The sequence below is a fragment of the Schistosoma haematobium genome, chromosome 4, assembly GCF_000699445.3.
Source record: "Schistosoma haematobium chromosome 4, whole genome shotgun sequence".
NCBI classification, from domain to species: Eukaryota; Metazoa; Platyhelminthes; class Trematoda; order Strigeidida; family Schistosomatidae; genus Schistosoma; species Schistosoma haematobium.
In genome coordinates, this window is record NC_067199.1 from 36,907,891 (window position 1) to 36,932,518 (window position 24,628).

Consider the following 24,628-nt stretch of genomic DNA (forward strand, 5'->3'; position numbering starts at 1 on the left):
ATATTCGCAACCTACTTATTTCAAGTGAATACTAATTATTTGACGACACAGATAATTCGAATGATACCAATAAAATATTTGGCATATTTGATTTCATTCACTATAAGGGATGTTATTAGACGTTAGTATATTTTGTTAAGAGAACCAATGGTGATAGATCATTTTGGATAGTCATAGAATATCTGAATTTACCCTTAGATGTTATGATGAGAAAGGTTAGAGTAACCAGTCACACGATTGTCCCATCGAATGAAAATACTTAAAGCTGAACTACTATGATGGATTTTCAAAATATTGTATATTCCTATCCTAAAATACAAGTAGAATATCAGTGACAGCTTGTTGAGTCAAGTGAACCTAGATCGTGTATACGGTGATCTAGTTTATTTAGTTATTATGTTAAACTCATTAATACATGATCTTAGTTATATCATTTAATATGCTATTAAACCGTATCCTTATCTTGATTCTCAGTAACCTTGCTGAGCACAAACTATCATATATAAGTATCTCAGATTAGTGAACTTGTAGTAACAAGAAAACACGACTTATAACAATAATAAGCAAATGAGTCGATATTCAATACCACCTGATTTAAATTGGATAGTTGAATGTAAGATATAATCAGAATCACCCAATACGATGAATTTCCGACAAAAATAAATAGCATAAATAAAACAAACAGAATTATTAGTCATTTTGTATCTTATTATACAAAACTGCTTATAGAAATACTATCCGTAACAATTCAAATAAACATGTTTACCGTATGAATCAAACGTTTTTTACCGTCTAAAATAATATTTTACCTGTAATGTAAGGGAAAACACTGAAACGATTTGCGCACAAAAAGAAAAGAAACCATTAAAAGAAAGAAAATAGCAACAACGACAAAAAAGAACAAAGTATCAAGAAAAATTATTATCATGATTTGACAGATGATCCATAATTGCCGAAAAGAAAAACAAATCATTTATACAAAACAATAATTGTGTTATATATATATATATATATATATATATATATATATATATATATCATGGCGTACGAAAATGATGATACGAATTAACACTGGGTGAACTAAAGAATAACAGGGTAAATGCAAAACTATAAAAATGCTCTTCAATATGTTATCATTAAATAGTCAGAAAAAAAAATATTTTATGAAATTGTACCGGGTGTCAAAATATCTAAAGTTGAAGAAAGATCTAGTTCTATTAATTTGATAAAAAAAAAGATCAATTACTAAAAATCTATACCCGGTATAAGTGTTTTAGGAAGATCATCTAATATTTCAATAGCATTTGATGGTTGATTAAGTTCTGCTGTTACAAGTACACAATCATCATTGATTAGATTACAATTATCCTCATTAGATTCTGTTTTGATGCGTGTTTTATGTGTAGAAAGGAATTCACGAGCGTAACGAGTAACTGGTTCATCATTGTACTCGTCTGATGTTCTGAAATACGTTGGTGGTGAGGAAGATGATAAGTTGAAGTTAGTCATATGATCAGATGATTGAATGTTATCGTTTGGTGTTATTGAATCATCCTCACTAAAACAAAGTGGATCAGCTTGATACAAACGCTTTAAAGCCTCAGTTGTAAGATTGCCTTTATCGATTAGACAAAAGCAACCATATTGTTGTTGATCGTATAGTGATCTTTTTAATCGAGAGAGTGGGACTCGTTTACAAACGATAAGAAAACTGGAAGGGTCTGGATTACACTTTACTTCCACACGACTTAACAAACCCCAACGCCTAGCATGTTGTTGTACGACTGGCCAGAGATTGTTGGGAACGACAGTAGGAAATATGCAAATCGGTGAGACTAAAGCTGAAGCAGCATACGCCTGAAGATAGCTTTCTATTATGATAGGCGACGAGAATCGATTAGTACAATTTATCCCATCATGATTGTTAACAGTATCTGAGCGTAAAGAAAAATAAAATATACAAAAGTTTATTTATTCAAAAATTAAGAATTATGTTATTTTATAGTTCTGAATAATGATAATCCGTAAGCAATCACAAAAATTGTATACTGAACAATCAACATCTTTTAATTAATGTGAAGTATCCTGGCTAATAGTATTGGGTGAGGTCACATCCCATGGTAAACGGAATTCGCAGAATGCAATCACGAATTCTGAAGTAGTTATAAGTCAACATTAAATAAGGATTTGGAACGCCACAGTGAAAGGATCAACAGTCAATTAATAAACGTGAGGGTGAAAATCACTAGGGTTTTAAGTTTTAATGATTAACTATTAATGATCAGAACGTCTTATTTCAATTCAACTACCGTTATTGGAAATAATATATTCGATAAAGTTGTAAGCGGATATTTCAAATTGAGAAGAGATTAGGGAGCCATAATTTTTATAGGGAACAAGGGACACTAATGCATCATATAAGTTAGTAAACTTTGTTCAAGAATTTATGAGTAAATCACGTACCATCACAAATAAGATGCGTTGGAGATAGAGTTGGAATTTCACAGTGAGCTTCTAGTTGTTCAAAATGTATTGGTGAATCCAGTTCTTCTTTACCCCACATGAGATTTTCAACCATGAGGTATTCAGGAATTCCCCAGAGAGATGAAGTAGTGTCATCTTCGAATTCTTCTGCAATAATAATTCACAATGCATGGAAGTCATATGGTTTATAGACATCAAATTATTAGCAAGATAAACAACACAAAATTAGAACAGTTTTAATACTATAACAGATCTTCAAATTGTAAACATCAAACATTATGTACAGAGGTAGTACAGACAATTATCTGATTACATGAAGTTGAATTAATTTATTAGTACTGTATGAGAACAGAAACAATGAATAGCAATAATATGTGAACACTTGTCTCTATTTTTATAAAATACCTGTTACAAAATTCAGTAATATAAATGAGTCTGTAGTCCCATCATCAAATGGCTTTTATCATTTAAGTTAGATAAACTCACCAATAAAACAGTTGTCATTACTGTGGTCCAATCAGATAAATAAATATTCCTATAATTTTCTAAAATTTTGACTTACGCATTTTCATCCAAAAAATCAGATATATGCAAACCCTATTAGATGTTGAACAAAAAAACTACAAGAAATGGAAGTTTCGTATTTTAAACGGTAAACTGGACTGCGAGTGACAGACAGTTATGCCTATATATATATAGACCGATGACAGGGGAATTACAAACTAGTAAATAAACGTTTCGGTACTGCGATTATAAGCATGAAGCGAACTTATCGGACGTTTGGCGAATATTTCATCACAAAAGTTCATGATACAGAGGTTAGTAAATATATGATATAAAAATAAGGAGCGGTAGTTTTATTTGATGTTTCTCCAATTTATAGTCCTAGGTATGAAAAATAGGAGTAATACCACTTAATATTCATGCATAAACATTAGGATGAACATCTTTCAACTGGTGTTTATGGAGTTTGTAGAAGGATGGAGACCTAAATTTCCACAATAAGCCACAAACTTTCACTAATTAGGACTAACTTCATTTTTGCAGTAACCATTAGTCGAAGAATGAAGCGATTAATTAAAGCGTTTTGAATGGTTTGTTTGAATTTTCCAGTGACTTGCCTTCTTTGTTGAAAGCTACAGTTAACTCCAACAGGCATATTCTAGACAGAAGAGCAATGTTTTGCCATATATTTATCTTGTGATAAGCATGTGAGTACACTGTTTGCATTATGAGTGATGCGTAGTAGCCAATGTTGAATAAACTCTCTAGAGACACCTGAGATTTTCTTGGTAGACGATAAATGTGACTGTTTGATGAGAAATGCTGCAGTAACAGAGAACTCTGCTTGTATATTATTATTAATGTTGGAAATCAGCCCTTGAAAACCATTAGGCTGAAACGTATGTGAAAGTAGGGACAGCGATTACTCTCGACATAACTTGTTAGTCAAATGCACCGCAGAATCCGGAAAGTGTGTACATCGGTGCCCCATTAGTACAGTGAGGTGGATTTGTTAATCCTAGAGTAGCAGGGGTAGTAACAGTATTAGTGATGATAGGAGAATTAGGCATTGAAGATGGTTTTGAGAAAAAAATATAAATTCGTATAAAGATATTTATTGGCAATTTAGGATCCAGGGGAAGACAAAGTGTGAATGCACCTGGCTTAAGGCAAACGATCTTGATTCATGCTATTCAAAGTTGCTAATCATCGGTTACGATAATCACGGGGATCCGAACCGGGTAGCGTGAACCTACCTACAAGACTAAGTCTAATAATCAATTTCCTCATGGGCTGGGGTCAGGTCTTGGTTTGACATCTGCTAGCTTTTTTCTAGTCTGCTCCTACACAAAACAATATAGCCTGTCAAGACAGGTGGTTGGGTATACGTAACACATGTCTCATCCACCTTAATTCGAGGAGCAGTTAATTAAGCTGTTTGGAGTTATCTCTACTGAAACAATCCACCTGGATCAAATAACTTAGACGTCATAATCAGATAATAAGTATGCGGCTTAAAATGAACTCTAATACACAAGTTTTAGATTGTGAGATCTTTGTCTGGGAAAATTGTAATGATCTCTGTCAGTATGGGGTTATGAAGATTGTTGGGTTTTATTCAAATCACAAAGCAATGCAAGTAAGACAACCACTGAAAACCCGGAAGCATTGGACGTTCACTTTATACTAGTACGAGACTCTCCAGTAGTGCGCATTGTGTTTTTGTTACTGATGAGAAAAATTTGAATATAAGTCGTTAACAAATAATTAAGGAAATTTGAGAAAGAATTTACCATTTGGAAGTGTACTACGAGATAGACCCAATTACTAATAGTTTGTTGAAAGATGGTAATGGACTTAATTATTTACAATTACTGCAATAGACGAGACTTGTGATGATTGTTCTGAATAGTGTGGTAAACTGAACCGAAACCAGATTTGACTGAAGACATGGATAATAAATCCAAACTTCTCATGACATAGCCTGACGTTAATATACTAATGCAACCAGAGTACTTTTTAACTGTCAAAAAAGCCGATATCAAACTATTAGCAATTTTTGAAAAAAAATCGAAATGAGGATTGCATTTAAAAATACTCGTGACGTGAGAATAAGGAAATATTTAGCAAACGGTTAATACACATCTATCTTTGAAAAAATTTATATCGATGGGATTGGTAGCTAAACGGTTGTCTAAAGTCAGATTTAGGATATAAAGCTAAGTTACGAAATGCAATGTTACAGAGTATAGCAAGTATGGGGCAAACCGAATTTTGAAGTGGGACTCATCAATATGGTCTACCTAATTATAAAAAATAGTTATTTCAGTCAATAATTAAATTCCTTCGTCATGTGACACGTTAGACCACATAGCAATAACAGAAGAGTGAGAAATAACGTCAGTAACTTGAGATCATAGCAACAAAATAAAACCGATTTTTGTTCAATCGTTTCCAGGTGAATCGATAATATTATCATCGTCGATTCAGGATAATGGCAACTATATATATATATATATATATATATATATATATATATATATATATATATATATATATATATATATATAAAGGGAAAATTAGAACAAATCAAACAGAAAGATCAGTAGACAACGCACTTGAATCATACATATATACAAAGAGAAAGAAATGATCAAAAAAGAATACTGATTGAAACAAGGCACAGTTTTATACTGAAGAAATATATTCGTATATTCAGAAAACAGTACAATTGGTAATGTATTAAAGGTACAATTACAAAAACTACAGTCAATTAAGGGAAAAAATACAGCTGATGACTGGCCTATGGCAACTTTACCTTCCCGTGAGAATATTAAACCAACCACAGGTTGAGTAGCACATAATTTATTCAACAGACTACTCAGTGCCGATTGCTGAGCACCATGAAGATTTGGACTTTCAACGCTTAAACAACGCTGATTATCAATTAATGTATTGCATATAATTTGACCAGTGGTTGTTTGCACTTCAAATTCAAAGCTGACAAGCATTTGACTGAATTCAGCAGACTGGGCCAAAATTCTCTCTAGATGAACCTTTACAAAATCAACAGTAAATTACAGATATGGATGAGGATGCTAAAACGTCATAGTGGTAAATGTAAAGATTTTTATATTAGAATATTGGGCAAACTATAACAAAAAATATGAACATACACTGATTGGTGATTAGATGACATATTTTGATAAATGAAGACTATTGACACAGAGATTTCAATTTCATCAAATTTGATAAAAAGAACGATTTGATTATTTATAAGGACGATAAAATGTTAAGTGTGTAGCTAAATATACTACGCCAGATTGAGCTTTTTTAACCGAATACAGTTTGAAGAACTGGTAAATCCCAGTGTTTATGTTAGATAAGTATTCCATTTGTTCTTTTAACTACTGTTGTTAACCAATATTACAATGGAACTGAGATAGCTAGATATTGTTGAGAGCGCTTTCTGAATGGATGGCACCGTAAGAGATCAAGAAGATAACGATACATGTAATTGATTCAGTGTAGTGTGGCAACTGTTTGATTTTTACAAGCGTCATTTTTTAACATAGAGCAGCTCCAAAATAAAAGTGCTAACGATATGACTTAGAGAGAAGTTATGGTGTTGTAAGAATTATTTCGGTGCGTTCTGATTATGGTAAGGATCTAAGAACATTAAAATGCCTGATCAATTACTTTGGGGTTTGAATTGGACAAATTACTTTTTAGCGAGGCATTGAAGGCTAAGTAATTTCAAGTGATATTGAGAAACAGGTCCTAATGAATTAATCACGAAAATCTTAGTAACTAAGCAGTGTTATCAATGAAAGTAACTATGTTAGAAAAGTTCATTTCATCAACTTTTACTGATTTCTTCATGAATCTAGTTGTTAATTTATTTATTATTTATTTTAACACATAGATATTGGTACAAGGAGGCACCAAATACATATGAGCCACACAAATCTCATTCGACATGTGTGAGGGCTGTGATACTACCCGGGTGCCCAAACCGAAGCAGGTGGTTTTCTTAGGGGGCCACACCCCGAGCCTTTGACCTAAAGGTCTGACCCACAAGGCAGTGGAGCATCGTGAGGAGATGCAGTCCCATGGAAGCCGGTGACCAACAATTGGTTCATACGCCATTTGTTCCCGCAGGATACTGGAGCCCATGTGCACCATTGATTTGGAATCCGGTTAAAGCGCCGGACATTCGCTTTTCGTCCTCTCATTTTCGTAAACAACACCCCCGCCACGAGAAGGCAGTGAGTAGGACTTCCCTGGCAGAGGCTATGTAGATATTAACTAAGTTCCACTTGTACGATTCAGTCTCATGACAGAAGATACTTTCATTGAATCGGAGTGTGTAAATTACGTAGTCCTGTTCGATCAGGGTACAGAGATGTGGCTTCCTAAAAGCAGTACAAATTTTATCTTAGGAATGATCTGTGTTTATCCGCAACTTGGAATAGGGAACAAGGTTACTGAGCGTGCTTGGTAATCCATTTATCTTGGGAGCATTATCAGCATTGGTTGATTGTTACCTGACGTCTCAAAGCGGATAAAAGCCACATTTGAAATTTGCCAACAAATGTTGTACGCGGGTAACGCTCAGCTATCTATCAGAGAGTATATTTTGTAAGTCCACTACATATTACATCATAAACATGGGTAGTTTGAAGACATTCCATCATGAGTGTCTTTTAAGTAGTGTTTGATCATGGTTGAATCAGCAAGTCCACAAAGTACTAGATGAATGTGATAAATAGGATTATAAAGTATTGAGCCTCTATCTATCGATATGAATAGAACAGGTATTACACAGATTCCTCCTCCTCTTCTCATGTAGAATCATGTTGGGTACCATAAAAGCTGTTAAAATGGTTAAAGATGATAAGACCAAGATATGGGATTGTTTCCATGAAGTTTCTGGCAGTTAGATTGAGTCGTACAAAACGTCTATAATACAGGAAGCACGAATAAAGAGTTTAGAACATAGTTCTTATTATGATGCATCAACTGAAAACTATTTACTAAGATAGGAGTTTAGACGGACATAATCACAAACATTACTTATTTTCTTCTAATCCAGTAACATTCCTAATGCCGTTAGTAATAAATAATAAGAATTTAGTACCTGATCATGTAATTTTTCTTTTGGAAGTTGCGCTAGGTAAATCCACATATCATCAAATGGTTTAGGGGTGAATACTGTGGTGATGCTCTCATCACCCTCAAAATCACCATCTTTTTCGAAGTCGGATTCAAAAGGATCCTTGAGAAATGGAGATAGTTTAGGAACTATTTCAGCTTTCGGACTTAAACATAAAACCAAGTATTCCACCTCCTCCCACTGACGTACAGATCCGACGAGGAAACAAGGTCGAGATAAAATCTGAAAGGCCTAGAATACAAGCGAGAGAATGGTTATATTAGAGTTTTAAATACATGGAGATATATGTCGCAAATAAAAATTTCAGGAGACAAACTCCGTAACTTTATCATGGGTAGAGAGAACAAAACCCGACCGTTGTTGATAAATGCAGCGGCACAACATTTATCAGCTGCCCAGTGCTTTCAGGTTTTCAACGGTTATCTAACTTATACTGATCTTTATAACTAAGGATTTAGTTTTCAACGACCTTTAGAAGAAAGAGTATTATGCTGCTCAATCCGCTCAACGATGTGCTTGAGTTAAACAATAGCCAAACCAAAATAAACGAAGCTATTATCCTACTACGTGGGAAACAAACAAATTAGAATAAAGAGATATTTAAGTACTACTGAAAGATATTCTTCATGATTTCCAGTACTTTGGTTTTTAATAATGCAAACAATTCACTCTAGCTAAATCGACACTTTCAATTATCACTACTCAGGAAAAAGTGATAAAAATTAGAGTAGCATGACTGAATTTTGTAGACAGTGAATGTATCTATTCAGTCAAGTGGATGTGAGGATTTCTCTACTTAATTATCCAATGATATTTGGACGACCACTGCAAGTTATGGTCCATTAGCTAAGCGAATGTCACAGCACGTAAATTTCCATTAGAGTAAGGCGTCCAAATTTCACTACATCAATTATGTGTTCAACAAACAAGTTGTATTACCAGCCGTCATACAACAAGCAGCTCAAGGTTGACAGTAACAATTTGTATGTAAGTAAACCTAAGAGTTTTGGAGAGCACTAGGATATTATTTTTAAATGGGGTCTCTCAGAGATACACGAACTAAAAAGAGATAGCAATCAAGTATCTGTTATGGTTCGTCAACCGATGTCAGTTAGTGATTAAAATTATCTTCAAATAAATGTGAATATTCATAACAATAAGCTAACTAAACTGTCATACCTGTCGCGCAGTGCAGATTTGTGCGAGGGATTTAGACGCAGAAAGTGATTCTGCAATTAGCACATCTCCAATCAAAAGATCACAAGCAATTAATTGTTTGATATCAAATGCTTTTTCGGTATTTGAAATCTATGTAGATAAGAAAATAAATCAAGCAAGTAACGTCAGTTTGTAAGGGCTTAAAAATACGAAATTAACGCGCATGAAACCAATCGCAAAAAGACTGTGACCGACTTCAAGCAATTGTCCCTTAAGCTCTGAGATCACGCCTCCAGGTTTTATGACCCTCTAACCCAGTTTACTTTCCAGACATCTCAAGAAGTAGTCTTTCACGGTATGGGATAGTCACCCTCACACCTCCAAAAATACTCAAGATATTCTCAGGAAAAAAAACGACACAAACAAGCAACGTCTATTTGCAAGAAATGACCGCAAATGCTGATCAAATTACTGTTTGAACTTAGTCCTGACTGAACACTATCAACTATAAAAAACACGAAATAACATAGTGCTTAATAGCTCTTCAGTAGATATAGCATATTTGGATATCTGTAGAAGGCCATGAACACAGCATCTCATTTAATAATTATCAGCAAAATATTCACAATCCTGAGTAAACCCTCTTCTGTCTAAACTATCGTCGATGTATCTCACTAATAATCATCGAGGAACATAAAATTTAGTCTAGTTAACGGTTTTATGCAAACTGCAATAAGACGATTAGTAGTGATAACTTAAAAGCGTAAAGTTACGAAAAAACACTTACAGAAAATAGGTGATTTTGAGGATATTTTTGAACTTCAGTATTCAGAAAAAAGGAACGTTCCCTCTGGGGAAGATCTGTGATTCTTGTAAAAATATATGTGGGTCGAAGGCCAATACTGGATTCAACTACTTGGGCTAGTTCCTTCACAAAGTCAATGGATAAGCCACTACAACTTTCCTTTTCACGAAGAAATAGTTCACTTCCGCGCTCCCGACAACATAGCTTTGAATTAAAGACAGATGGTGGGATGAATGAATTGATAGACATTAAGTTTGTATGTTGAACGAAGATGAGAGTAAAATGTAATGTTATCAACATTTCTCAAGATATAGGATAATTACGATGTTAAATAAATTTACCAACAAATAAAATTTAGCTCACGAAAGAGTGTAGTTTGATCGTTTTAAGCCTGGCATCACACTTCTTAATGAATACTCTAGAGTATGGTAGCAGCAAAATGAACGCAAGTTCGTTTCGATTTCATAAAAATATGCAATGAAGATCTTATCGGAACCACATTGATGATAGTTCTACAGAAAATGAACCAAACAGAGCTTTCTATATATTCTGAAAACGCACAAATTTGGCAATACATCAGACATCAGTTCTTTACAGATAAACACTTCTCGTTAAAGTTTGAAGTTCTTTTGAGGGATATTTAATACTTGACTATCCAAAATAGTCATCCCAGTCTAGTCGTATTTTCTTAAGCATTTTTGAGATTGTTATAAATCTCTCTTCTTACGGTTATGACCCAGCTATTCCTATTGCTTAGTATTCTCGGACACCGACTCACTCGACAAGTCCCCAAATCAAAACACGGTTGAACAGGAAAGAGATTATATTCCAAATAACAAGGTTAGATGGCAGTAAGAAGCAAGTAAGAAGCACAATAGAGAAAACGTCAGTATATTTATAGTTTTTTACATGAGAAGATTCTAGAGTATTCTCCAACTATCGACTAGTGCTGATTGGATAAGAATTAGCCAATCAGCGTGCACCAAAGCAATCGTGAATTGAGCATGCTTTAATCTGGTCTATGTCCCGCTAACAGAGATAATAAACACCAGTTGTGGAATGTATACGTGATTCAACTAAATATTGAACCTGAGGACTTTAATGTGTAGTGTGGGTGCAAGATAGTTACATTAGCCTTTTATAATCATTTAAGCTTACAATGTTGAAAAGATTTTTTCTGATTAAGACGATAATAACTTTTTTAAATAAATTAAACTGAATAAACTAAACAATCAAATAACTGATTGCAGATTTATTATTAGTGACGGTTCAGGAACCTGGCTACCAACTGTCAAACTGCAAATTCGATCCTCCTTCGTTCACGTCAATTTAGCTAGCCAGTTAGTATCACATACATTTGTATTAGGCGAATGAACTATAACCTATGTACATCAGACTGAGAAGGGTATTCATTGTGTACGGATTAGAAATATTAACCATGTGCTTATGCCCTATTAAATGGAACAGAGATTATGTGGTTTAGCTTAGGTTTAAACTATTGGATTTGGAATTTATTTGAGAAGCCCAGAAGGCTTTATTGAGTTATGTGGTAGGCCAGTATGGGTAGATGTGACTAACATATGAACTACCCCCAAATGCGTTGGTTCGGCCGAGGGTGGGAAGAGTCGGCTTTCTCTTTCAAAATGCTCTCACACGACCACGTGTATACAGCCACTACCAAGGAAGTCCTACTAACCGCCTAGCGACGGGGGTGTTGTTTACGAAATTGAGAGGACGAAAAGCGAATGTCCGGCGCTCTAACCGGGTTGGTGGGTATGGAGAGTTCGCCTAGGGGATTCGGAAAACCCTGATTCCAAACCAATGATGCACATGGGCTCCAGTATCATGAAGGAACAAATGGCGTACGAACCTATTGTTGGTCACCGGCTACCATAGGACTGCATCTCCTAACGTTGCTCCACTGCCCTGTGGATCAGACTTCTAGGTCAAAGACTCCGGGTGTGGCCTCCTAAGGAAACTACCTGCTTCGGTCTGGGCACCCGGGCAGTATCACAGCCCACACGCAAATCAAGTGACTTGTGCGGCGCATATGTATTCGGTGCCCATTTTTACCAATGTTTGTGTTTAAATAAATAAATAACATATGAATTGCATAGAACAATAAGAAGTAACTCATACTGTAAGATGTATTTTTTATTTGTCAAGCTATTAGCCAAAATCTAGTATCTGATAAGAAAATCTTAACATGAAGATACCTAGGTGACTGAAAATTATCCTGTAAATACCTGACAAACCTAACGATATCATGAAATAAGTCGTATTAACATTTAAATTTTGTTACTAAATTGGCACTATAAGCTTTTGACTAGTCTATCTTACAACGATAAAAAATAAAAATTAAGCAGACCATTACTTTATGTCGTTACAATTATTGAAAAAAGCTTAGTCATAATATACAGTGTGGTAAAAATGTGAGTTAGCCCAAATAGACGGACTACAGAATGAAGAAATGAATTATGGGATCTAATATCAATAAGGTAGTAAATACATTACATTGGGGCACTAACACTGATGGCACCTTACACTTTTAATGCATCGTAGCAAAGTGGGACTAAGACGATGGCCACTGGTGAGTTAAGGAAAATGTACAGCTTACGCTCACTTACCTGTAGTGCACAGACCATGGCTTGCCTTCTTAAAAGAATGAAGGTGGGGGGCGGAGGAGGCATTTTCACTGATTTATTAGGAGCAGTGGGAGATTTGTTTGATAAATCAGGTGATGAATAGGATAATTGGTTTGTTTGATTTTGTCCGAACTCAGATAACTGCCTATGAGAATTAAAAGCTTCTAGGTCAAGGGGAGATGGGAGCCGACCATAAGTACCATATTTCAAATGTGGTCCCCACTGACCTAAGCTATGTTGACTGTCAGCAACTGGAAGGGCTAAAGTGGCAAGCATTGCAGATGTTTGTAACTCACTGGGCAGATCTGCGAAGGAGGTGATGCTGTGATTGTGTTGAATAGTCGGAGGTATAGGAAAGGATGTACCTACATGGAAGCTTGTTGTATTGCACGTTGCAGTGGTGCTGGTTACGTTTGGTGGAAATGACATTGTAGAAGCACTTAGCTGGTTGGCGAAATTCGATGGATACGAAACGACTGCATTAGGCATGGTTGTATTAATGGTGGTAGGGATAAATGTATGATTTGGATACAAAGGTAGGCCAACGCCGAAGTTGAAAGCTGTCACATTAGAGTGTAAACCAAGGGGTGTGTTGTTTAAATTTGGGGAAAGGTAAAATGAAGGGACGAGGGAGTAGTATGGTGAAAACCTACCATCGATTGTGCACAACGAACCCTCTGGGATGAAATAACTTACAGGTGAGTGTGATATAACGCAAGGATTTAGCATTTGAGAATCGGATGGATTAGTGTTGAACAATGTTTGAGCACCAATAATTACTTCTGAACTTTGTTTGAGTTCACTCTCAGGTTTTGATTCAATTGAATGAGAAGCCGTTCGTACATCCATCCCAAAGTTTTGGAAAAACCAATCTTCATATTTTCTAACCCATTCGTCTATTGCTCTTTTGATCTTATTAGAAGAAATGCGGGCACTCTTATTACTAATACCATGATTTAAGAGACCAGTATCACATTGAGTGGAATAGCAGTGGGTGGAGTTGTCATTAAAAGAGAGATCGTTTTGTGCTTCTTCAGAATAAAAACTTTGTTGGGAAAGTAAAGTTAGCGCTTCCTCGCTGTACATTTCTCGATTGGGAACTCGACTACTTTTTTCATTTTTGTTGCAACCCAGATATTCAGAAACTGACTGATCTGGGTTGTACGAACACGATTCAAAATCATTCTGTTCTTCTGTCTGAGTGGAAGCATCCTTTTTTATCACAGATTTATCTTTTTTGTTTGGAATGTTTGTTTGCCTGACAGTACCACCATGAGCATGATCAAGCACAGCCTTGAGGAAGGCTTGAACATGTGCATCAACTTGTTTACGCCTGTCATGATTTTCATTTGATTCCTCATTGGATTGACTGTGTTTGAACTTTTTAGTCGCATGAATGTGATCTGTTAAAAGTACGAGGAATGGCAAAATAAGTCGGAAAGACAATGGAGTTGTTATTGAATTTCTATACAGAAGCTGTAAAGGTTAACAACAGATAAACAGAACCAAAAAATTTCAGACTAATATGTCCGTTCAAGCTACTACACTTATTGATAGTAGACAAGGTGCTACAAAGGGAATAAAATGGAACGAATGGGAATAGTATAGAGGGATAGTAAACATCTATGCGCACAAACCTTACGTAAAATATGTGGAGAAAGACAGATACATTTGTATTACTATGATTTCACTTACATTGCCTACAGTCTTCAGCCCATAATTTCCTACATTTGAAATTCTAGTTACAAAAGCACATACTTTTGGGTTCGGGCCCGCCCCACCTACATTGGTCAGGGCAACTTAGTAGTATCAGTCCTCACACTTAAGGTGAGGCTCATACCCAAGTACATAATGAGTGAGCTAATGCAATTTAACGTTTGAATATTTTTAAAACCAATCAGTAAGATACACAGATCCTTTACTGAAGCCTTATTATATTGCGCGCTATGGTGTGGTATTCTAGCAAATTCAGGACATTTCAGTAACTATAATTAGTGCAACAAAGACCTGGATATAAGTATATTACGTCCCACTTAAACTTCGATACAGTGAATAAACATAAATTTATCCACTTCAAAAGCTTTATTTTTTATTTATTAGCGGGTACAAAACTCGTCTTCAGTCAAGAGGAACAATAACCTTGGCCGAAAAGAGACGATTATGGGAAAATTGGCATCGAAACCTATTACTTAACCAAGCACTCGATTATCACGACGCCTGAGCGACTTACTAATAAATCGTCATGAAGATGAAATTTCGAACATAGAAATGACAGGACCATTTGAGATTTGGCAATCAAACTGTTTTATTATACTAGAGTGAAGTAACTGTCGTCCATATATTTAAAAGGGGTAAAGCATGTCACAATTATCGAGGTAAAAGTTTGCCTTCAACTACATATGAAATATTGGTTCTCTTCATGCTGTGTAGTTTGTGCAGAACATAATAAAGACTGCCTAGGAAGTAAGTTGGTTTCGTCAAAGTTTTGGATGCCTTAACTGAGTATCCCCGCTTGTCAAATGTTTGGACATAGTCATCTTTAGAGCGGTTGCGACGTTATTCTGGTCGTAAATATTGTCCATGAAAAGTTCTGCTTATTGCTCATGGGAGCTAGGTTGTGAGGAAAGATGTTTGGTGAGTTTCTATGCTTAATCACTGCAGAACGGCACATATTGCCGAGGTCAGGCAGTGTGTTTATGAGTATTGAAGATCACCGAATTGATGTGATCTTGGAAAAACTGCGGTAGATCGAGGACGTATTTTGAACTCCATTTAAGAGGCTTCTACATTTGACTTGACGATAGTAGGTATGGTTACTTGTGGAACAAAAGGTAGATATACTGGATTGTCATGGCTGAGTTAATGGCAGTTGTGGCATAGCTTGCTGCCGAATTCTCCACAAAGATGAGGTGGATCTACATGAATGGGATGAGTTTCTTGATTGTTTTAAATCAAACTCCTTTAAAAGCCCTGGTACGACTGAGGGTGGGAAGAGTCGGCTTTCTCTTTCAAAATGCTCTCACACGACCACGTGTATACAGCCACTACCAAGGAAGTCCTACTAACCGCCTAGCGACGGGGGTGTTGTTTACGAAATTGAGAGGACGAAAAGCGAATGTCCGGCGCTCTAACCGGGTTGGTGGGTATGGAGAGTTCGCCTAGGGGATTCGGAAAACCCTGATTCCAAACCAATGATGCACATGGGCTCCAGTATCATGAAGGAACAAATGGCGTACGAACCTATTGTTGGTCACCGGCTACCATAGGACTGCATCTCCTAACGTTGCTCCACTGCCCTGTGGATCAGACTTCTAGGTCAAAGACTCCGGGTGTGGCCTCCTAAGGAAACTACCTGCTTCGGTCTGGGCACCCGGGCAGTATCACAGCCCACACGCAAATCAAGTGAATTGTGCGGCGCATATGTATTCGATGCCCATTTTTACCAATATTTGTGTCCCAATCAAGTAAAATAAAACCTTGTTAGAATTCTGTCGCCATAGTTCCGTTAAGTGAATCGCACGACTTCCTGTGTAGTATGGGTATCTATTAAATGAACAAAACCCCGTACTTTGTGACACGTGGCCACATGTTCACTAAGCCACCAAATTCAGCTTGTTGATAAGAGGCAAAAGCAACTACGCTGAAATACACTAAAATCCAAAGAACTATAGACCACTGGGACTACTGAGTTTGTGACGGGACTAGAATCACTTAAGACAGGACCGTTTCCCGTCATCAGTATGGACGTAAAACGACCCACCCGCTAACTGTAGACAGTCTAAACGAATGAAAGACCCTAGCTGGATTGCCTTTTAGGCCAGCTATATTCAATGAGGGTTCCGTAACAATCTATAACATTTCCCCTCTGTATGTCTTTTAAGTTATAAAGGACTTTTTCAATTAGTTAGGTCACCTGGAACGGTTTGGTACACAATTCCAAACTAATTTAAGTTCAGACAAGCGAAACAGAACACTAAAAACGGGTATTAATACCCAGTGTTGGTACATAATAACTTGATGTACTCGAATACATTAGGTTATTTTGTACCATCTTTAATTTGGGAACATTATTAGCAGAAAACATTAGAAATCACCTAAACACCTCTATTTAAAAGGTAGAAATAAGAACAAAAAAACATAACGCACTCATTGTAGGCATAGATTAGACAGACAACATACCATCACGTTCAGACATCAGGAACGCTATTTTCAAACGTGAAGTACGAAAGTTGGTTCATAAGAATAAACAAATTTTCTAAGTTAAAGATTTTCAGATGACTGGAAATGGAATATAAAGTTACACAAAGCAAGATTTTAATTAGTGTAATCGTACACTTTAATTACATTCTGTTAAACAACTGAGTATGTGAAAGTAGAAAGGGAAACATAAAAGAAAAATGTTCTATATGATTAAAAATTATTAATTGAGTCTTCAGTAAAGCACTAAGTTGAATTTTCAAGGAACAGAATAGGGCTGCTGAGAGTGCTGTAATATTAGGCAAATACCAAGAAGTAATAACTAATATACGCAGCTCTAATCCATTTCTAGCTGTTTGTTTATGGTCATCTAGTTATTAAGATGTAAGTTTGACGACGTTTCAATAGATGATCAGGAATTTTACGAACACCACATGTTGCTCAGAAGTTACCAGCTAACTTTATATCTGTGGATAAAATAGCAGAAATCTGTCACATGTTAATTAGTTATAGACCTCCACATCGACTTGATTGTCATCGAGTTCACTCGGATCAATTCCACTTTACTTCACCTGTATTAAGAAACACAAATCATTTTGTAGCGGTAAATAAATCCCCAAAATAAATAGCTCTGTAAGTTTTCGACATTGGATGCTGACCATATGTTTTAGTGGACTCATCTAGCTGAAGGCGCTCGGTCAGGCATCCGCACCAGATCACGTGTGGTAACGCCGTGCTCAACATCAACCGCAATCGATAGCCAGAATAGATCAGAGAATTCCGATATATTGGTCATCGCCAAATATACTCTTCCGATCTCCTCGACTCTGTCTTTTGATTTCTCTGGGTGGGAACGAAATACATTAGAAGGTGTTACTGGTAGAAGCGTTGTCAAACACTGAATACCTGTGACATCATCATTGGTGAGACTGACGTGATCTGGTACACCTAATTGCAACTGTGAGTCTGTTCCTTTTTGGGATATTTATATATCATTGCCTTATTTTTTATTTTTTTTTAAAATTGTGATTTTTTTGTATTTTTTCTTGGATATATATATATTTTCCCCTCGTTCATTATCGTACTTCATATTTCATCATGACTGAACAGACACCTAAAGTACTCAAGCTTAAGACCTTGTCCCCACCTTCGTCTCAACTGATGCCTTTCTGGCCCGACAACATTGAAGCCTGGTTTTGCTACGCATAAGCCGACTTCTCCGAGCACGGCGTGATCGACACACGTGCACAATTCCTCGCAGTAGTCAAGGCACTACCACGCGAATTCAACAGGTACGTAACACCTAGTATGTTTACTAGTGATGTTTCCGATCCTTACGAAATCTTAAAACGCTCGATTCTTAAACGAGGAGACCTAACCGATCGACAAGGGTTAGATCAACTCTTCAATAACATCGACCTGCAACATGGTTCTGCGACGGACATGTTGCAACGGATGAGAGAGGTAATAGGCCCAAGAACTTTCGACGAAGGTCTATTCAAACAACTCTTCTTGTCAAAACTTCCCCAACAGGTGCAAGCAGTTCTGGTCTCGTTCCAAAACAACGGCTTAGACGTGTTAGCTGCATCTGCCGACCGCATTCTAGAAATTACGAAACCTACTACCGAGGTATTTTCAGTCAAAGAAAAGCCTCACACGACTCAGAATGATATAACCGACTTATGTCACACACTCACGCGTTATCTTAGTCTTCGTACCGACCGTAAGAGATCGCGCACTCCACGTAGAAGCATTTCTCGTAAGCGATCTGTCTCTAGACCACGAGAGACAGATAACCCCGACTGGTGCTGGTATCATAACCAGTATGGAAAGCTTTCCAAAAATTGCAGAAAACCCTGCAATTTTCCAACACGAAACCGACTGATTCGAAAACCAATTCGGGAAACTTCCAAGCCGGCACGCGTTAACGGCAACCGTAGCCGGCGAACAAAGCCGTCTGTTATTCGTCACAGATGTGACAACGAGAGTTCGCTACCTCGTCGACACTGGCGCAGAAGTTAGCGTTCTCCCAGCAAATCCTAACGACCGACTTCACGAATCGACCCTAAACTTACAGGCGGCAAACGGAAAACCGATCGCTACGTATGGCAAAAGGTACGTTTACCTTAACGTGGGTTTACGCAAACCCATACACTGGATTTTCGTTGTTGCAGATGTTTCTATGCCAATCATTGGTATGGACCTTCTACAACACCACAATCTGATCATCGATACGCGCAAACGGAGGCTAGTAGACGGAAACACTAATTTGTCCGTTTGCGTAACTTCTTTTACTGGTTGTAGAGTATCCCCAGTCACAGTTAAACATATGATAGACCCACTCTATCAACCACTACTCGATAAGTACCCTGGGATACAACAAACTCAACCGAAACTACCGTGTGTAACCAGCAATGTTACACATCACATCACGACTACAGGACCACCTGTATTCTCTAAAGCACGACGACTAGCTCCTGAAAAGCTAAGGTTAGCGAAAAACGAATTCGATCACATGATGGACTTAGGAATCATACGACCGTCAAGTATAACTGTCTTTTCGAAAATCGACTTGGTTAAAGCGTATAACCAAATCCCTATGGCTACTGACGACATACCGAAAACAGCTATCATAACTCCCTTCGGACTCTATGAATTTTTGCGAATGCCTTTCGGTCTAAGGAATGCTGCTCAAACATTCCAAAGATTCATAGACGACGTTTTTCGAGGTCTCAACTTCGTACACGCGTATGTTGATGACTGTCTAATCGCAAGTCCGGACAGAGAAACACATCTCAAGCATCTGGATCTTGTTTTCGAACGACTACAAAAACATGGCATTACTGTAAACGTTCAGAAATGCCAATTCGGAACCGACTCGTTAGACTTTCTGGGACACACTATCGATGCTCAAGGTATCCGACCCCTTAGAACCAAAGTGGCGGCCATTCTGGATTACCCAGAACCGACCACCGTCAAGCAATTACGCACGTTTAACGGCCTCGTAAGTTTCTATAGACGTTTCATACCCAAATGCGCATTACTTATGAAACCTCTGACCGACCAACTTCGTGGAAATGCGAAATCCATTAATTTGGACGACACCGCACGAAAAGCATTCTCCACAGTTAAGGAACTGATTGCTAAAGCAACAATGCTCGCACATCAGGACACCCGAGCACCCATTAGCATCGCAGTAGACGCATCCGACTCAGCAATCGGAGGAGTCTTACAACAATAGGTTAACAACTCCTGGCAACCCTTGGCATTTTTCTCTAGAAGGTTGCTAGACACCGAATCGAGGTACAGAACATTCGGTAGGGAACTCCTAGCTATGTATTGTGCTGTACGGCATTTCCAACACTATATCGAAGGCCGTGAATTCACTCTTTTCACGGACTATAAGCCGCTCACTTTCTCGTTAAGCTCTCCTTCAGACAAGTACTCTCCCCGTGAGTCTCGACAACTGGACTACATTTCGCAGTTTACTTCAGACATTCAACACATCTCTGGAGCAAACAATGTAGTTGCAGACGCTTTATCTCGCATAACTTCCTTGAACAGTTTCCAAGGAATCGACCTTCTTAAACTCGCTGAGCTTCAAAAAGAAGACAGTGATCTTCAGCACGAGTTATCGTCCACAACACTTAAACTACGCATCAAACAGATGGGAACAGGTAAGGAAACCTTACTTTGTGACACATCTACAGGTAGGGATCGCCCAATCGTGCCGAAACATTATCGACGCAATGTCTTCAATACATTGCACAAACTTTCGCATCCAGGTGTTCGTGCAACCATCAAGCTTATAGCAGAACGGTTTTGCTGGCCTGGCATGAATAAAGACGTGAGGGAGTGGGCACGCTCCTGTGTAAGCTGCCAAAAATCTAGGGTTATCAGACACAATAAATCCCCCTTAGGCTCGCTTAAAACTCCCGATGCTCGTTTCGACCATGTTCATCTGGATTTGGTAGGACCTTTACCAGATTCAAATGGATACTCTTATCTCTTAACCTGCGTAGACCGTTTCACTCGATGGCCAGAAGCAGTACCTATTAAGGACATCACTGCTGAAACAGTGGCCCGCACCTTCGTCGAACGATGGGTAGCAAACTTCGGCTGCCCTTCAACCATCACCACAGACCGCGGACGTCAGTTTGAATCTGAACTTTTCCGTCGTCTGACCACACTTTTAGGAATCACTCGATTCCGAACGACCGCCTACCATCCACAAGCAAACGGGTTGGTAGAACGTTTTCACCGACAACTAAAAGCTTCACTATCAGCTGCAAACGTTTCACAGTGGACCGACGCTCTTCCACTTGTCTTACTAGGTATCCGCAATGCAGTGAAAGCTGACATTGGATACACTGCGGCTCAACTCGTTTATGGAACGACACTTCGACTTCCAGGAGAATTCGTGGATCCTTCATCCTCTTCAATGAACATGGATCTAACCTCCTACACGAACAGGCTTACAAACGCAATGCGTTCAGTTAAACCTGCTTCCACTCGACCTCAATCAACTGATGTTTTCGTTCAACCTGGCTTACGATATAGTACACACGTTTTCATTCGTCGAGACTCGCATCGACGACCATTCGAATCAGCATACGAAGGGCACTTCAAATTTCTTCAACGTGAATCTAAGTACTATATAGTCGATAAGAACGGAACAAACGATAGCATCAGCATCGATCGCTTAAAAGCAGCGTATTTAGAAGGAAATCCTATTTACGTGGATTTTCCTTCGGTACAATCGAACGACACGACTCCGACACTTATAATACCTCATCCGACAACCAACACACACGATGATACTTCGACAGTATCCGAAAATAAACTTAAAACAACGCGTTCTGGAAGAAGGGTGAGATTTCCAGAACATTTAAATGACTATTGCACGTAAGGCACTTCTCGACATTTTATATTATTTTTTTTTAAAAAAATTTTTAATATGCTTATGTATTTTTATTTCTATTTAAAAAAAACAAAACAAAAAAACAATTTTTTTAACGCTATTACGTGTTCATGAGTTTATTTTCCATTTTTTTCCGCCGACATTGTGTTTTTACGCACATACGAGTGTATTTCGACATGCACTTACATTTTCTTTTTCCTTTTCCAGGACGGCTGTAAAAGAACGATGACGTTTATGAGGATCCGAAATTTTCATTGTACATTTTCTTTTTTTACTATGTTGTACCTCCGTCCCATATAGTAAGGAAAGACGACCAGACGCTGCTACACTTAGTAAGCTATCAGAGGAGTGTTTACCAACGACAAACTCGTTGGGTTTAAACTTCTGGCTGGCCACGTCTTAGGGTCGTCACTGCCCCACTAGGGGGGAGTGATCTGTAGCGGTAAATAAATCCCCAAAATAAATAGCTCTGTAAGTTTTCGACATTGGATGCTGACCATATGTTTTAGTGGACTCATCTAGCTGAAGGCGCTCGGTCAGGCATCCGCACCAGATCACGTGTGGTAACGCCGTGCTCAACATTAACCGCAATCGATAGCCAGAATAGATCAGAGAATTCCGATATATTGGTCATCGCCAAATATACTCTTCCGATCTCCTCGACTCTGTCTTTTGATTTCTCTGGGTGGGAACGAAATACATTAGAAGGTGTTACTGGTAGAAGCGTTGTCAAACACTGAATACCTGTGACATCATCAATTTGATGCCATTAGATACCCCTTTTCTTTTGAAACAATATGCCTAGATTTGTCTTCCTTCTTCAACTAACGAAGCAGTCACTCTGATGAATAAAACTTTCCAGATAAAATAAGAGACAGCAACACAGGAGCTAGTGCACAAGCGATTGATTTCTGTTTTGTCACTTTGAAATTCCGTTGGTTGTCCGCCTATAATTTTTTTGTGGGTGCTTAGGACTGTTGTGTCGAGGAGTGCTGAGTAATACATTAAACAGAAAGGGAATCTTTATTAATCAACTAGGGTTCTCAAACCTTAGATATCTGATGACTGCATATTGCAACTCTCTGATACTATCCATTTATATCTGACTGATTTGAATAATTAAGTATTCCCATCACAACTGCTTTCAATTCTGTTACGTTGTATAATGACTGAGGGTTTAGCGTTCTGCATCCTTAACTCCCGGAACTCGTTCATCACGTAATCCGATGATGATATTTTATCAATCTTCAACTGGGTCTTTGCTTGTATATCTGGTGCTTTGTGGAAACTTTTGATAATTACCTACACTTAAGAAGCATCCAGGAGGAAACCCGACCACATTAAAACATGTAAGTTGGTTCTGAGAAATTTCCTATTCATTTAGACCGTGAAGCCGATATTAATCCTTTAAAATTTCACATGCTATGTAAAATGCCACATTATTTCGGAATTTGCTACTGTTTCAGCTAAGAGTTCCCAACTTTACATAATCGTCGAGAGAGACGAGGAGCACTCACTCGAGAGACCTTATGTAATTGAGTTTTCTGCAAGATTATGTGAGGCTTTAAAAAATCTTTAAAGTTCATGAATTTTCAGCAGGAAGTTTCAGCCGCTTATACAGTGGCAACCCAAGTCCACACAGTAGTAAGGCCTAGTTGGCAAACTCACCTATTCATCCTTTAAGCAGGTTGATCATTCGAACATATGGTTCTGTTTTATCTGTCAAACTGAATTAAGTTACTTCGCCGATCACATGGATAGGAGTTTTAAACATTTGAATGCGACCTTGAACAGGTAAGGTGGAAGACTTGTCCTCAGCCTGATAAAAACACTCACTGGGAATTACTACCTAACACTGCATTATTTATTGCTATTCAGTGACTTCAGAAAGGGTTCTTACAACATAAAAACATTCTGAGGTTTAACACAATCATATCTTCAGACTGGCAAAACTTTGGAAGCACTATATTCCATTATCCGTAGCAAATTTATACACAGCAGAGTACAATGAACCTTTTGGGAAACGTTTGATTGGGTCAGTTGGAGTGTTCTAATCTCCAGACTCAAGCACCTAGATATTCGGCTACAAATAATTAATCGGTCTGACTTTTTTCAGTGACTAGCTAGTTAGAGTATGGTAGTTATTTTCTCAGGATATTAAACGTCCTAATGTGGTCTCTCTGGGTTCAGGATTAAGATATTCCCTCCCTTTGACCTATATGAATGACCTTTCGCGACGGGTACCTTTCGTAATAGTTCGTCCTGATGATAATTCACAGCTTCCGGAAAATCTCCACAAGAAGGACGGCAGCTTAAGACCTCAGGGGGTTCTGACCAGTCTTAAGAATTGAGAGGACGACAACTGATTGGCAGCAGCAACACGACAAGAATGGATCAATGAATTAGTTGATCATATTTTCATGAGGTGTTTTTGTTACGTGATGATCAAAATATACACATAAAGGTTTCTCCCACTTGAGCATTGGACCACATGCGAATGCTAAAATACGAATTGGACGGCTCACGGCTTAGAAAGCAATTTTATACAGATTCAGCTTAAATTGTTCTCTAGACTATCGAACACAGAGTCTTAGCCTGGCCAAAGTCAAAAAACGTAAGCTATTTGGCTTGATAAATGTGATCTGCTTCTAAAACACAAATCAACCTTGTTGGTATACACAATAAATATTTAATAAAGTCTATTAAACAGGGAAGAGAAACAGTCAGACACCATCGCG

At 37.7% G+C, this 24,628-nt stretch overlaps 1 protein-coding gene across 1 annotated transcript; it reads right to left on the reverse strand.

Moving 5' to 3' along the window:
• Positions 1 to 552: 552 nt before the first annotated feature.
• Positions 553 to 17,046, reverse strand: MS3_00007983 (uncharacterized protein). Its single transcript, XM_051216318.1, has 6 exons — positions 16,952 to 17,046; positions 10,110 to 14,175; positions 9,344 to 9,472; positions 8,129 to 8,395; positions 2,464 to 6,044; positions 553 to 1,934 (listed from the first exon to the last, which is right to left on the reverse strand). Exons 1-2 carry the CDS (start codon positions 16,965 to 16,967, stop codon positions 12,668 to 12,670), a joined length of 1,524 nt encoding a protein of 507 aa, XP_051066897.1. The 5' UTR covers positions 16,968 to 17,046; the 3' UTR covers positions 553 to 1,934; positions 2,464 to 6,044; positions 8,129 to 8,395; positions 9,344 to 9,472; positions 10,110 to 12,667.
• Between the last annotated feature and the right edge of the window lie 7,582 nt (positions 17,047 to 24,628).